Raw genomic sequence first — 16,131 nt, 5'->3', positions numbered from 1 at the left:
CGTCTCTGCTTGGTCCATACCTGTCAGCATTGGGATGTGAAAATTAGGGATATGCCCACCACAATAATACCACAAATTTTGGAGCTGTTTCATTGTAAATAAACGGTCAGTAGTATGTTTTATTATTATTATTTACAAAAGAAAAAATAAATACACATTAGCAGCAAATAAATTAGCAAACAGTTCAGCTTATTAAAATTAACAGCTATTATAAAGAATTAGAATCAAGATATCAAATCTCATTAGCCGTTTCTTCACTGTATAACTTGCACATTCTGATTAAAGAGCGACAAATTAATCTCTTGTTTATTTCGATTTTTTCATTATAATGTTTTTTTTGTTATCTAACGTTATAATGAAAGCATTGGACTGCTTTCCTAACTTTTTATGCTCATTTAAGACAAAATTAGATGTTTAAAAAAAAAAAAACACCAAGATCGACATCTTTAGATGTTATTATTAATTATGTGTTTAGAAACAGCATCTATTTATATCTATAGAGCGCGTCAGCTGACAGTCACGCACCGCTTTATGACTGTTTTGAGGATTGCATATGAAGAGACGACACCTGTAATGAAAAGGAAAGGGAATCCCACCATTTTTATATTTATTTAAAAGTGGTTTCATGCCTAAACAAAGCGAAAGCACAGAACAGACTCACATTTAAGAGCAAGTGGCGGCCCCTGGTGGTTCAGTGGTATGGGTTGCGTATAGGGAGGATCGGCTCTTTAATGTTTATTTGCCACCCTTCAGAGAAAAACTGAAAATAGGGGAGACATACGGGAAAATACCTTTACAAGATGATAGCAGGATAGAACTGTAAAATACGGGAGAATCCCGGGAAAAACGGAAGGGTTAACAGATATGGCTTGGTCTGTGTCCGAGTCGTACATGTACGGCTGAATGCTGGTCCTCTCACTCATGTTGCTTCTCTCTGTCTGCCTGTCTGTTGCCATACATGAAGCGGGGGAGCTCTTGGCTCCGCCCCCTTGTTAAGTTGGGCGGAAAGTCGAAACTAATTTTCATGTAAAGCAACACACCCCTAAAACAGCGAGGTGTGCACACGCCCCCAACATGACACTTTTAACGCATTCTAATAAAAAACAATTAATAAAACATAATGTCTGAATAGTGTTTGAACCGAACCTAAACCAGCACACTCAGAAGAACGATAATATTACTCTTAAACCTTAAAAAAGGAGTAAAATAGGTGCCCTTTACATGGAGAGTTAATTTATTCAGCTTTTTGGTGATATATAATTGTAAATTGTTTTAAAAAAATACTTATGTCTGGTTCTGTGGTTCATGGTCACAAATTATACGAACCAAAAGTTTGGTTGTAGGGGGGATCAGTAGGGGGGATCAGTCCAATACAGTGTGTGTGCTGTGTTAAACTCACTGGAATCTTCCTCACGAACAGGATATTGCGACACTCCTCCCTCCTGCACCCGCACACACAAAACCTTCCTGTGGGAGGCGCTGCACTTACACACCAGGAAAGTCTATGGACAAACAAAGGATATACAGCATTCATTGACCCTTATTAGATATAATAGTAGTTTATAAGAGGTGTAATTGGCTGATTGGCTGTTGATTACAGTTGTCTTGCTGTCCAGGCAAATGTTGCAGAGAGGTACATCACTGCATAATTACTGTAATTACTATGCTCAATAAGTTCTGGACAATTGATTATTCACAGAATATCAAAATCAACTGTAGATGGTAGATCTTTCTGGCACCTAAACTCTGGAACAGCCTTACAAGCACAGTTCGCGAAGTAGACACTCTGTCAGTTTAAAACTAGACTATACGCACATCTCTTTGCATTAACATACACATAAAACACAAATGCTCTTCAAATCCAAATCCTCTAAAGCAGGGATGTCCAAACTCTGTCCTGGAGGGCCGGTATCCTGCTGAGTTTAGCTCCAACTTGCTTCAATACACCTGCCTGGAAGTTTCTAGTATACCCAGAAAGAGCTTGATTAGCTGGTTCAGGTGTGTATGATTGGAGTTGGAACTAAAAGATATAAGACACCGGCCCTCCAGGACCGAGTTTGGACACCCCTGCTCTAAAGGATTGTTTGGCTGCATTAATTAGGGCAACCGGAGCCGGAAACACTTCCCAAAAGACATTATCATTTGAACAGCATCTACACTACATGGTTGTCTGTTTTTAATATTCCCGAAGTCTCCATAATCTTGGAGAAGGCCGTATCCTGAGCAGCTGCTGGGGTGGTCATGGAGGAACAAGAGCATGAGACGGATTCCTGTAAGACCACAGTGACAGACGAATCTCCGCATTGATCCTATGGGAAAGCCTGTACAACAGCTGGTGAGGTGACCAACTCACACCTGCAGCTTCTCCACGATGGACGTCCAGCATTCTCCATCCTCCGGCGCCTGGACTGCAGCTCTGCACAGGAAGTTTGGCAAGAGGAGAAATGTCAACGGCACCTGTCAATGTTTTTCTTCCTTCACTTTCGTCATATGGTGAAGTTGGACAAAGAAAACCACCCAGCTGGTCAAGTAAGCACAACAGCGGCTGTACTTCTTAGGGAAGCTGAGCAAACTTGGTCTGTCATCTAAGATCCTCAGCAACTTTTACAGCTGTGTGGTTGAGACCATCCTGACTAGCTGTATTACTGTATGGTATGGCAACGCTTTTGTAAACGACCGAAAACGTCTGCAGAGAGTGGTGAGGAATGCAGAGAAGTCTCTGCAGACTATCAACCATCGCAGAGTCCACGAGAGAGCTGCCTCCATCCTGAAAGACCCCACGCACCCACAACACAGATCATTCACACTCCTACCCTCAGGGCGGAGGTATAGGAGTGTGAGATGCAGGACTGCCAGACTCAAAAACTCTTTTTTCCCATCAGCTATCAGACTTTTAAACGGATAGCAAGTTGACATAAACGGTTTCATTTTCTGTTCAGTAGCACACTTTATTCTCCATCCAGTTTACACTATTAAATTGCACTCAATCTGCTCCGGCCATTATACTGTTGTTTGCACATAAACCAATTGCACTAGGCACTTTGTGCATAATCAGCACAATTTTAAGAACTACTATACATTGTTTACATCTGTTTACATGACTCCCCAATCAGTATTATAAATTGTTTACATTCATAGATATTTATATATTTACATTTAATGTGTATTTATGTGTATGACTTCACAGTGCACGGCAAATTACGAATTTCATTGTACAGGGAAATGTGTTTCCTTACTGTGGACCTGACAATAAACTAGGGATGCATCGATATGGATTTTTTGGCCGATATCAGTAAACCGATAACTCTTTAGACTTGGAGGCCGATAGCCGATATATACAGTTGAAGTCAGAATTATTAGCCCCCCCCTTTGATTTTTTTTTCTTTTTTTTATATTTCCCAAATTATGTTTAACAGAGCAAGGACATTTTCACATTATTTCTGATAATATTTTTTCTTCTGGAAAAAGTCTTATTTGTTTTATAACGGCTAGAATAGAAGCAGTTTTATTTTTTTTAAAAGCCATTTTAAGGAAAAAATTATGAGCCCCTTTAAGCTATATTTTTTCCTGATAGTCTGCAGAACAATGATACAATGATACTTTTGATTACCCTGCAGGATACATTCTGCTCATGGGGCTGCGAAACAATAAATAAGAAGAGCGGAGCTGCGGCTAAATAATGGATAAAAAGAGTGAGGATGTGGTCAAATAAATAAATCAATTTTAAAAAAGTGTGACTGCTGCTTTCTCCGTTCACCATGCTGGAGAGGAACAGTCTGCGCAAAAGAAGCGCAAAGTTGGTTTTATTAAATACAGCTCTCATCTGATTGGCTGAAAGGTACGAGTAGCCCTGACTCTGGCAGGAAAGTCTCAAAAATACACACACACACGTATCCAGGGGGAGTCGTACAAGAAAGAGGATTTGCACATTCTCATTCAGGATGAACTCGCAAGTTTTAAACATTCAAAACTTTTTGTACACTTTTATACATTTGCAAATGGTGTTTTGCATTTGTGAAACGAATTTTATGAAAATGTATTTTTATTTTGTGCACGTGAAATTTTTTTGTGAATATAAATAAATATTTTACGCACGTGAATTTGGTTTTATGCACGTGAATTTGGCTACGCATGTGCACATCGTGTCTTTTGCGTGAATTTCTTTTGAGACTTATCTGATTCCATAGAACTGAACTAAACTGCACTTCAGCTCTGAAAACTGGACTGGACTGTCTCAATTTACTTCTATGTTAAGCTGCTTTGACACAATCTACACTGTGAAAGCGCTATAGAAATAAAGATGAGTTGAATTAAGAAAAAGTTTCTAAATTAAATGTTTGAATTATTACAAATTATGCATAAAATTAACTATATATGTAAATATTTAGCTTTTGTATGTTTTTGTATGTCATATATTTGTTTATTTATTTATGCATATTTACACTGAGTACACAAACATTTTGCAAATGCAAACTCTTTTGATGCGATTAATAGATTAATAGTTTAACAGCTTTAATTGTGAGTTATACTCATTCTCATTATGATGATTCTCACCCCGACTATCTCTCGCTGCAGGATTTGGTGGGCGGAGTCAGGGTTGATTGACAGCTGCAGCCATATGGAGTGTGTGAGCAGAAGACGATCCAAAACACTCAAACTCCTCTGGAGAGAAGCGTCCATCTATCACCAACACAGAGAACAGGGGGCAAAAAAACAAAACAGTTACATTGCTTTATACAACACAGCCTCATTGTGAAAATGTACCCCCATATACATTTCTGGAGAGCACGAGTTATATAGCTAGAGGTACATATGGCTGCATTTCATCTTTAAATAGAACCCTACGGGGTGGTATGACACCTCGGACAGCTTCTGTTTCTTTTTGCGCTAACAACTTACCATTGACCTCCATGTAGGCGGCTTTTCCGCTTTATGCCCAGTAGCTCGCCATGTACGCCAGCAGACTTGAGACATAGAGCGGAGTTCACAGAAACGACGATGTTCGAGTCCAGGGAAGAACGGTTCCAGAAAGCAGGCAAAACAACAACAAAAGGTAAAAGAATAAAACAAACTAGTAAATTACAGGGTGAGCATGTGTTAAGATCTGAAAATGTGGTAAACATGGGCTTTTCTTTTGCTGGATTGCTTTTGAAAACACTGTCGGTTGGGTTTAGGGAAGGGGGTGGGGGGGAACCGCTGGAACCATTCTTCGAGATTCGTACCTCATCATCACGATCAACTCCTCTCTGCATCTCAAGTCCACCAAGGGAAAAACCGAGCCACTGGGCAAACTAGTAACAGCGGAAAAGCCGTCCACATGAAGGTAATCGGTCAGCTGGTAAGCACGAAAAGAAACAGAAGCTGTCAGCTGTGTCATGCCGCCCCCATAGTGTTCTTTTTAATGAGGAATTGCAGACATACGTAGCTCTGGCTACATAATTCACACTCTCCAGAAACGTATACAGGAAGGCTCAAAATTAACCCTTTTTCTTGGTAGCACCGGTGCTCCTAACTTCAAAAATGTAGGCGCAAAAGACAAAATTTAGTCGCACCCACCAAAAATAATGAGCACCGTTACTACACGCTTTATTTAACAAATTTTATTATATATTAACACTCTAATCACAACTAACAAATAAACAAAAATCTACATGCACTCACCGGCCCTGCACACACTGCTTGACGTGAATGAGATAAACTGAGTTAACAATAATAACTGTGTTGTTCTCAAGCGTGGTGTCTGGTATTGCACAGATGATATTGACATATAACTTATTATTTGCATCATCTTAATATCAATAACAAATATTGTTAGAACATCTTGTTCTTAAAATGTGTAGATTCAGTGGCGAACAAGGTTAACTGAAAACTCCATCCCACCGGCTTTACAGTGAATGCTTTAAGGCTGATTTATACTTCTGCGTCAAGTGCACGCGTATGCTACAGCGCAGCCTACGCGTGGACGCATAGCCTTCGTCGTGGCCATCGCTGACGTGCACCTCTCAAAATATGTAACTACATGTTGCAACTAGGGGTGTCACGATTTATATTTTTAATCGAAATCGATCGAAATTTATGCTCAATTTCGATTATCGAATCAAAAAAATAGAATCGTCGATGCTCCCATGCCCCCATGTCACGTCAGCTTGGCTTGCCAAGCGGGAAAAAAACAGGCTTGTTGAAGTGCTTGTTAAACTGTGCAGAAGCAGGAGACCCGTCGACAGAACTTAAACCCCCTCCTCTTTCAATGAAGTCGCCGGTGTGTAAGCATTTTGGATTTCCAGTGAGTTATGTTGACAACGTTTGTGTTGTCGACAAAAAAAACACAGTTTGCAAGCTCTGCTATGTACGTATTACGTATAGTTCGTCAGATAGACAACACCGGCATCGCGATCCTCCGCCCGTCCCCGTTGCAAATCCGCTCGCGAAAAGTACACACTCAGGCCCTGTTTACACTGTCTTTGTTTATAAATGGCATTTTAGAACGACAACGATTTGACATCCACAGTGGCGTGTAGCATTTCTGAGCAGCCCTCCTTCCTCTCTACCTCTGAAAATGCACATCACGTGACCACACAGACACAGACGCACACACAGCCATGCGCTCGAGACAGCAGGTCCAGGCAGTCAGAGGACTGCTTCAATCTTTCACTCACTTGTACTTTGTCATTTTAGTGAACACCTCAGATACTGTTGGCTGGTTCTTGTTGGTTGTGCGTCTTTTTTACCGACGCCATTATAACGACACAGATCACTGCCTATTCACGAGTCCCGCAGAAAAAGTGATTGACAGGTGGTAATTATGTGTGTATCTTGCCTTTATTCATTTACTGTATGATTTGTTTATGGGTAAAACAAAGACCATGCAGGTCAGGTAGTTTAAACGGTAGGCTACAAATAATTAATGGTCATTAATTAATTAATTATTCATAATCGAAAATCGAATCGAATCGTGCCTTTAGAATCGAAAATGTAATCGAATCGAGGAATTGGAGGATCGTGACACGCTTAGTTGCAACGACAAGTAGAGCAAGCTCTGCGATTGGTCGGCTTGGAAGCACTGACGAGCGTGGGCGGGGCCGAGAGCCTCGCGAGTCTGTTGGAGTGAGTGTTTACAAGTGTCTACTGTTTACAAGGAGCAGGATGGACACAGTTGCTTTGTGTTTACACCATGGTTAAAGTTGTTGCACGTCCGCCGGTTCCTGCCTCAAAATGAGCGAGTTTGAACCACTTGTACATTCAGGAAGTGTTCAGAAAAAACCAATCACCAGTGAAGAAACTCAACACAGAGGAACATAAACACCTCACTACCAACTAGCGCTTTGGAAGTGTTAATGCAGAGCAACAGAAACAGCGCACAGAAGTATGAGTGCACAGCTACACGCGTTGCATCCGCCGTGGGACACGCCGATCACTTGACGCAGAAGTATAAACCAGACTTTAGTAATTTTCATAGCGGACTTTAATCACTGGAAGTCTTATATCCACTCTTCGAAAAGTGTAAATGCTGGATTGACATTCATTACATGATCACTGATCAGATGTGCCATTATTTGTAACTTTAGGTGGTTTCTAAAACAAGAACACGCAAGGCGTGACAATATTTGTTTGCTAGTTTCAGCTTGGCAAAAGAGTAAATAACAAATGCATTTGCGTTCATATGTGCGCCCATAGGCGGTCTGGTCTAAAAAGGGCGGCGCGTTGAGGCGCATTCCTGGCTCATTGCTATTTTGAGAAACTATAATAGATTTTTCAATAGACCAGAACAAAGACAGTCTATTGTCCAGCGCAGAACGCGTTAGTTGTCCGCCACGCTTACACACTGCTTAATACACACAAGATGTAGAGCAATACACAAATATCTTTACATATGAAAAAGAATTAAAATATTAGGGATATATATAGGATATAATGATATATATATGATATATAAAGGATTAAAATATTACACAACATATTATTTTCTAGCCTACATAAATATGAAAAACCACTGCTTTTATGTCTTCTTCATCTCGGGAGGCTTTTTCAGTTCAATCATAACTATTTGCTTTTATATAATGTTATTATTATTAGCAGTGTTATTTATTATATCCATATTTATATTTGTTTTATTAAAAACAAGCTTAGATTTGTCCACCTGTCAGGTTTTAGACCATATGGGGCACAGCATGTGTATTTGGATATAACTCAGGTTTTTGAGCACACTTCGTTATTATTGTTCATTTATTAGTTTGCTGGAAATTAGAACTGAATTTAGAAATAGTTTTGAAACAAATCTTTGCCATTAAAAAACAAAATTAATTGTTTATAGGCTAATTGATGTCTGTGCACACAAGGTTTCTCTATCCACGAGAGCGCAAGTGAAAGTTAATAATTTATCTCTCATTCTCGCGCGGCACATGCTCTGTTTAACGGTTTTCTTGCTAGTGAAATGCTCAGTTTTTCCACTTACTCTTACTTTACGTCCTGTAAATAGCAAATGCACCATGGCGTGACGCAACTGACCCTTAAAGGGAATGGGAGATGAGACTCTGATTGGTTTATTCTCAAAACACACCTATAACTCATTAAGAAAATAAACTCAACCCTTTTAGACCATGCGCCACTGCACAGAGCAAATTTTTCGTCCTTTTATTAGCAAAAGTGAATTCTGACACGCCCTGAATAAGTTTGCGCCCTGCGTTTTGAACTTTGCGCACGGACCGTCAAAATAGAGCCAAAATTGATAGCTGATATTAACCAATCCTTGTGCATTCTGTTTTAGCGCAGTGGGTGAATAAGAAGAGCTTGTTGACATGTCAAATGTTTTAAACCATTCCAGAGCCCTACGTTTGGTGTTTTTAGGTGCAAAGATGCTTAACGCGTGAATGCCTTCTAAATCCGCGCATGTGGTGAACATTTTGCTGTGAAAACTGGTCGTACGACATCAATTTTATGCAGTCGCACAAATGCTCCAAAATATATTTTGAGGTCGCATAGATAAAATATCGGGCGCATATGCGACCAGAAGGGTCGCAATTTCGAGCCCTGATGGGGGTACGTTTTCACAATAAGCCTGTATTGGAAACAGGATATTAAATGAGAAAACAGTGGGCGTGGCTTGTTTTTCTACTGTGAGATGATTGGATGTAGTAAAGTAGGCATTTCATTCAGAAAGATGGGCAAAAGGGTTTGGGCAGTATCTAAAAGACTCCTCCTCACCATTTCTGTTTGTTGTCAAAACTGACCGCTAAAGGGGCGTGGTTAGGTATGTTAGCCACGCCCACTGCATCAGACAAGCCTAATCTGAGAATTTGACTGAAAACAAACAGGAAGTATATTTTTAGATTTTAATTAAAGACTTTAAGGGCAAACTATTTATTTTTTACCTTAATGGCATGCACAGATTAATTGTTCAGCACAAAACTAGCAATGTGAGCTAACAAAATCAATATGGTTACTGATTTCATGCTCACTTTAAAAACATAAACACTCAGACTACAGTACTTTCAGCTACAGTCAGTCAGCACTCAGTTTTACACTTTCTACCCTGTCCAAATCCATCCTGAAGTTTCACTCCCCACAAAAAAACCCTCTAGCACAGAAAGTGAGGTAAAAACTCAGTCTGGGCCTGCATGAAACGGGCAGACAATGAAGCGAAGCAGCAGTCAGTGCTTCAAACGCTCGCTGCATGCTCTGACACTGTGTGGGCAGACCGAGAGGATGCTTATGCATAGCAGCAGATGGTTGTCATGGCAACAGATGCCTACTCGGTCCTACCAGGCAGTCCCACTCATCCAGACACCTACTCACCCGAAAACACACACGCGTGCACACAAGACACACCGCGCTTAAAACGCAGAGCAACTGTTGGCAAAGTAGAGAGGATGTGTTTTGTTTTTTTTAATTCCTTCTTCTCCTGCCCTTTCTCTCATGTCAGAGAGCTCTCCGGCACAATTTGCGATATTTTTATCTCGTTTCTTTGAAGCCCACATCCCAGTTCTCGTCATCTGACAGGTAGATTCATGCTGCCTGCCGTCAAAAACAATGACGTTCACTGTTTGTTCAAACTACTTATTTAAAATGAGCTTTAGTTTTTTAGGGGAACAGCTTAATTGTTTTATGTTTAATCTAGTTAAATTAGTAAAAACGAATAAGTTAACTTAATTGCTACATGTTGTCCCAACACAAAATAAATAGTGTGGAACCCAGCATTATTTTTACAGTGTTTGTATTATGCACAATGAAGAAAGGCCAGCAGTAGCAAGAAAGTAGTTTTTAGTTTTGGTATTTTATGTATATTAGTATATTGTACTAGAAATGACTGAGCTTTAGTTTGGTATTTTATGATCTGGAGTACGTTTCCCAAACAACGACTCAGAGCTGAACTATCATTGTATGATGCATCAGTTGGGAAATGAACATTGTAGAGACGAGTGTTTCCCCAAAACTGTAATTCCCCAAAACTTGAACCATGTTAGTTTTAACGTAAAACATCCATAAAGACGCTGTTAACTGGGTGGAGTAACTACTTCTCCACCTAAACTCTGCGGACCCGGTACCGGGTCTGTGACGTCATCGACTTTCGCTTTAAGACTTAAAGGGCTAGCATTGCACCAGACCCCCGTTAGTGGTGTCATTTTAAAGTGTAGAATCTATATTTTATGCACATATGCATCACTTTGGTTTTTATTCTACTGTACAAAAGTTATTTACACTTAAATACACAGTATTTTGGATACCCGAGCTGGGTAGTGAACATTGGTTCATTGTCATGTTCTTCATATGACACATGTACAAGTTATAGCTCAAATGAAAGCTCTTGCCGGTGCTGATACGGTTCTAGCATTCTTTTTACTGAATTATATTCACATATCAAACAGTTGTCGAATGAATCGCGGTGTTTCCATGGTGCAGAAGTGAAAACAATACATTCATGATCAATAAGCAGCCCCAGATAGCACAGACAGCTGTCATCTCTTACCTTATGCTGTGTGCTTCAGGGCCATTCTCCTCTGTTTTTGAGGTGATGTGCATGAGTAATCCTTTTATATGTCTGACGTGGTCCAAACACAGTGAATTATGCTTGATCAAACAAAAGAATAGTGAAATGTAAACAATGATCGCTCCCTGTGGCTTGTACAGCACCTCTCATCAGTTAGAATACAATAACTTTTGCATAGATTATGGTGGAGACATTTTTTTTTCCTATGATTACAGACATGTGCAGGAACCACCAAAATTAATTATAGCACACTAGACCACACACAACCTAAAAGGTGCACCTTCAAATTTGAGTTTATAAAAAAAATACAAAAAGCGCTTTTTTGGGTGTTTATTATGACACAGACAACATATACAGATATTTTAAACACTTTCAATAGTGTTTTATGAAAATTCAAAGAGTTTTCTTTAAAATGATACCAAATTTTTGCATTTACACGTCTGCATGTGGATTTGGGAAGCTTTTGAATTTGGGTAGGCAAAATCCAGGCGGAAATCCCCAAATAGCAGCAGAGTTTAAGTGGTTAAAGGGCCATGACACCCTCCACTTTCAGTTAAAGTCTACTTCAGAATTTTTTCAAAAGATGCATGATTAATGGGCGTGGAGCTCCGCGAGCAAAGGGCAGAAGTGGGCATGGCCAGCAGGGGAGCGAACAACTGCTGTAAACAGCTAGCTCACAAAATGAGACACAGACCGTGAGGAGACGCATGAGTTTATAGTTCGCAAAGTTAAAATGCAAAGAAATAAACAGTGATTTAATGCCCTGCTACATTCGTTATTCGTAATTTCATATACACATAACCACAATTTATATCATTATCAAGATAAGTGTGTTCATGTAAACACTATAAATGAGGACTTCTCCCTCAATCCCCGGGTCTAAATTATAGATCTGAATGCATACTCAGTGCAGCAGGTCTCCTGACCTGCCTATTTTAACCATTAGCCCTGCAGGTAATAGAGAATTTAGTCAAACCCAGCAGCACGGTGATGTGTCTGAATTGTGAATGAACTCCTGATAAAAGTCAACATCCGCCATTCTTCAATTTTCGCACTGCTCTCCCGACAAAAAGCTTCCAGCACACACACAGCTTTGTTGTATGATCGGCCCTGACAAGATCGCGGGAAAAAAACATGCAACAAACCCCGTGGATCATGAAAACAAACACATGCCAATTAATAAATGAGAATACTTTGTAACAAGTGGAAAAATGAGATCGGAAAGTAAAAGTCGAGAAAGTAATCTGATGACATTACTCGGGTTACATGTAATGCAGAACCACCGGAACTAACAAACTATTGCGCATTGGTTTTGTAGATGTGCATCTAATTTTATTCATACGACTACAGATTTGACAGAACTGAGATGCTTGCCAGATACACACACACACTCTCACACACACACGTTTGTTAGTGTTACATTAACAAATGAAATGTGTTGGCCACGTTTTCCTCAATTCTCAAACAGTGTTATCTGTGCCTGGAAATGTCAGGAATTAATTATCACAAATGAGTTTGAGTAAAGACTTCTGGTAGTATCGCTGTGAATAAAGAACAAGTAACTTCATGTTTCAAAACAGCGCTTCAATAAATAAATAAATACATTTAAAGTTGGCAAAAGTGTCTGACAGCCATGCAAATGTCATTGCATAACAGCACATAAATTACTGTCAATATTTCTCATTCTTTGTGCCAAGAAAATCAGTTTTATATATATATTTTTTCTCCGTGAAATATTTAGCACTTGCAGAAATGATTGACTATATACAACTTGAATTTATTTTTCCTCAGTGCAGCCTTGCTGAGCATAAGAGTCATCACTCAAAAACACACATTAGTCATAAACCTTGACATTTCCATTCACCATTCATCTCGCTTTAATCATTTAAAACACAATCAAACATATTCAACTCTGGACTGTGAGGAATTATTATTATTATTGTTATTTTCTTCAGTGCTTTGATTGGCGTCCTGACAAGGTCATTATAGTTTTACTATTTTTAAATATGCTGTTCACTTCATTTCAGTTTAGCTTGAGTTGGTTTTTACTAATGATTTTGTTACTTTAGTGTTTATTTTGTGAATACATCTCTATTTAGTTTTTATATTAAAAAAAACTACATACTTATACTATCTATATAGTATATATTTAGAATATATATTATACACTAACCGGCCACTTTATTAGGTACACCTTACCAGTACTGGTTGGAACCCCTCTTGCTTTCAGAACTGCCTTAATCCATCGTGGCATAGATTCGACAAGGTACTGGAAATATTCCTCAGAGATTTTGCTCCATGTTGATGTGATAGCATCAAGCAGTTGCTGCAGATCCATGATGTGAATCTCCAGTTCCAGCAAATCCTAAAGGTGCTCTATTGGATTGAGGATATGGTGACTATGGAGGCCATCAGGGCCGGCGCGTCCACCTTCGGCCGCCTAGGGTAGCAGAATAGAGGGGGCGGCGTCCCCGACACTACCCTCATCCCTCCGCGCCATCAGTTATATCATTGTCTAGGGCGGCAGAATAGAGAGGGCGGAGTCCCCGACACTACCCTCATCCCTTCGCGCCATCAGTTATATCTGTGTCTAGGGCGGCAGAATAGAGGGGGCGGAGTCCCCGACACTACCCTCATCCCTTCGCGCCATCAGTTATATCTGTGTCTAGGGCGGCAGAATAGAGGGGGCGGAGTCCCCGACACTACCCTCATCCCTTCGCGCCATCAATTATATCTGTGTCTAGGGCGGCAGAATAGAGAGGGCGGCGTCCGCGACACTACCCTCACCACCCGCGCCATCAGTTATATCCGTGCTAGGGCGGCAGAATAGAGAGGGCGGTGTCCGCGACACTACCCTCACCACCCGCGCCCCCAGTTATATCCGCGTCTAGGGCAGCAGAATAGAGAGGGCGGCGTCCGCGACACTACCCTCACCACCCGCGCCATCAGTAATATCCGTGTCTAGGGCGGCAGAATAGAGAGGGCGGCGTCCCCGACACTACCCTCACCACCCGCGCCCTCAATTATATCTGCGTATAGGGCGACAGAATAGAGAGGGTGGCGTCCGCGACACTACCCTCACCACCCGCGCCCTCTTAGAGCGGCAGTTTAGCTTGCTCCAGCCCTGGAGGCCATTTGAGTACAGTGAACTCATTGTCATGTTCAAGAAACCAGTGTGAGATGCTTCACGCTTTATGACATGGTGCGTTATCCTGCTGGAAGTAGCCATCTGAAGATGAGTACACTGTGGTCATAAAGGGATGGACATGGTCAGCAACAATACTCAGGTAGGCTGTGGTGTTGACACGATCATCAATTGGGACTAATGGGCCCAAAGTGTGCCAAGAAAATATCCCCCACACATCACACCACCACCCCCAGCCTAAACCATTAATACAAGGCAGGATGGATCCATGCTTTCTTGTTGTTGACGCCAAATGCTGACCCAACCATCAGAATGTTGCAGCAGAAATCGAGGCTCATCAGAGCAGGCAACGTTTCTCCAATCTTCTATTGTCCAGTTTTGGTGAGTCTGTGTGAATTGTAGCCTCAGTTTCCTGTTCTTAGCTGACAGAAGTGGCACCCGGTGTGGTCTTCTGCTGCTGTAGCCCATCTGCCTCAAGGTTGGACGTGTTGTGTGTTCAGAGCTGCTCGTCTGCAGACCTCGGTTGTAGCAAGTGCTTATTTGAGTTACTGTTGCCTTTCTATCAGCTGGAACCAGTCTGGCCATTCTCCTCTGACCTCTGGCATCAACAAGGCATTTGCATCCACAGAACTGCCGCTCACTGGATATTTCCTCTTTTTCAGTCCATTCTCTGTAAACCCTAGAGATGGTTGTGCGTGAAAATCCCAGTAGATCAGCAGTTTCTGAAATTCTCAGACCAAGGCCATGCCACGATCAAAGTCACTTAAATCAGCATTTTTCTCCATTCTAATGCTTGCTTTAAACTGCAGCTGATCACCTTGACCATGTCTGCATACCTAAATGCATTGAGCTGCTGCCATGTGATTGGCTGATTAGACATTTGCGTTAATAAGCAGTTGAACAGGTGTACCTAATAAAGTGGCCAAGACAACTGCAGTTCAAATCGAGCAGAATGGGGAAGAAAGGGGATTTATGTTTTGATGCGAGCCAAGACCTGTGAAGGAATGATGCCAATGTACCCATAATCCTGGACCAGGCCTGATCCTTAGCTGATGCTGTGGCAGTCATGGAGGAGCGGAGAGCATGAGACCCAGTGACAGATGAATCTCCGCTCTGATCCTGTAGGCCAGCCTGTACACCCGCCGGTGACCTCTCCTCCTGCAGCTTCTCCATGATGGACATCCATTATTCTCCAGCGCCTAGACTGCAGCTCTGCACAGGAAGTTTGGCCAGAGGAGAAACGGTCGCGTTTAACTGAGCCTGGTTTCTCTCGAGGTTTTTCCCTTCACTTTCATGAACTGGTGAAGTTTGTTCCTCGCCACTGTCGCCACTGGCCTGCTTGGTTTATGACTTGTGGAGCTGCATATCACTGGATTTGCTCTTCAGTATTTGGACTTTCAGCAGTGACTATAGACCTTTTTCATGGCTGCTGCATGGAGGGCGCCATAGCGACCAACGTCTTCCGGTGGAATGCTAAAAATTTCCGTTTACAGCGTGTACAACTGGTAATTTGTGCTCCGAAAATGGGTTTCAATAACGTTTTTAATGGATAACAGAGTGTTTTTGTGACACACAACTTAGAAATGTGTCTGTTAAAGCCGTTATAATATGTCACATGTGGTTCAAGCGCGTCAGAAATACGAGAAAAACGTTCTCCTAGTTCACATTTTGGTGAATTACATTTGTTTGGGCTGGTTATATATTTGAAATAAAGAGAAAATGTTGACTTTAGCGATGACGAGGCTTCATTTAAACTGCAGAAGATGCCGTTAGACAACGAGGGGAAAACGCCTCACAGCAGCTGCTTTCCATCCTATTAGATCGCATTTCTTTAAATGATCAGTCCAGGAGATGCTGCTGATGGACAACAGGATTAGTTCAAAGAGGATAAAAGCAGGTAAAATAGATTAAAACTATCGTTTCAAAGCTGTCCAAATGTGACTGTTTACACGCATCAGCTGCCGACCGGAAGTTCTTCGCATTCTCCTTGCGCATACACGCA

The 16,131-nt window shown here is 41.2% G+C and overlaps 2 protein-coding genes across 3 annotated transcripts in view; both read right to left on the bottom strand.

Annotated features, from left to right (window-relative positions):
* actn3b (actinin alpha 3b) overlaps positions 1 to 16,131 on the bottom strand; it is a 297,251-nt gene that overhangs the window by 8,327 nt on the left and 272,793 nt on the right. The window lies entirely within an intron of this gene.
* rin1b (Ras and Rab interactor 1b) overlaps positions 1 to 16,131 on the bottom strand; it is an 85,454-nt gene that overhangs the window by 47,688 nt on the left and 21,635 nt on the right. The window contains exons 2-6 of one of the 2 annotated variants that reach the window (XM_073908017.1): positions 10,964 to 11,064; positions 5,223 to 5,335; positions 4,900 to 4,964; positions 4,555 to 4,680; positions 1,400 to 1,502 (exon numbers count right to left, since the gene is read on the bottom strand). In XM_073908017.1, coding sequence (XP_073764118.1) covers positions 1,400 to 1,502; positions 4,555 to 4,680; positions 4,900 to 4,902 — 232 coding nt within the window. In that variant the 5' untranslated portion in view covers positions 4,903 to 4,964; positions 5,223 to 5,335; positions 10,964 to 11,064. Of the gene's footprint in view, positions 1 to 1,399; positions 1,503 to 4,554; positions 4,681 to 4,899; positions 5,336 to 10,963; positions 11,065 to 16,131 lie in introns of those variants that run through there. The other variant, XM_073908016.1, reaches the window with a different exon arrangement.

The sequence above is a fragment of the Danio rerio genome, chromosome 7, assembly GCF_049306965.1.
Source record: "Danio rerio strain Tuebingen ecotype United States chromosome 7, GRCz12tu, whole genome shotgun sequence".
Classification (NCBI taxonomy): domain Eukaryota; kingdom Metazoa; phylum Chordata; class Actinopteri; order Cypriniformes; family Danionidae; genus Danio; species Danio rerio.
The sequence above is the reverse complement of the archived record's forward strand: the minus strand, read 5'-3'. Positions and strand labels throughout refer to the sequence as shown.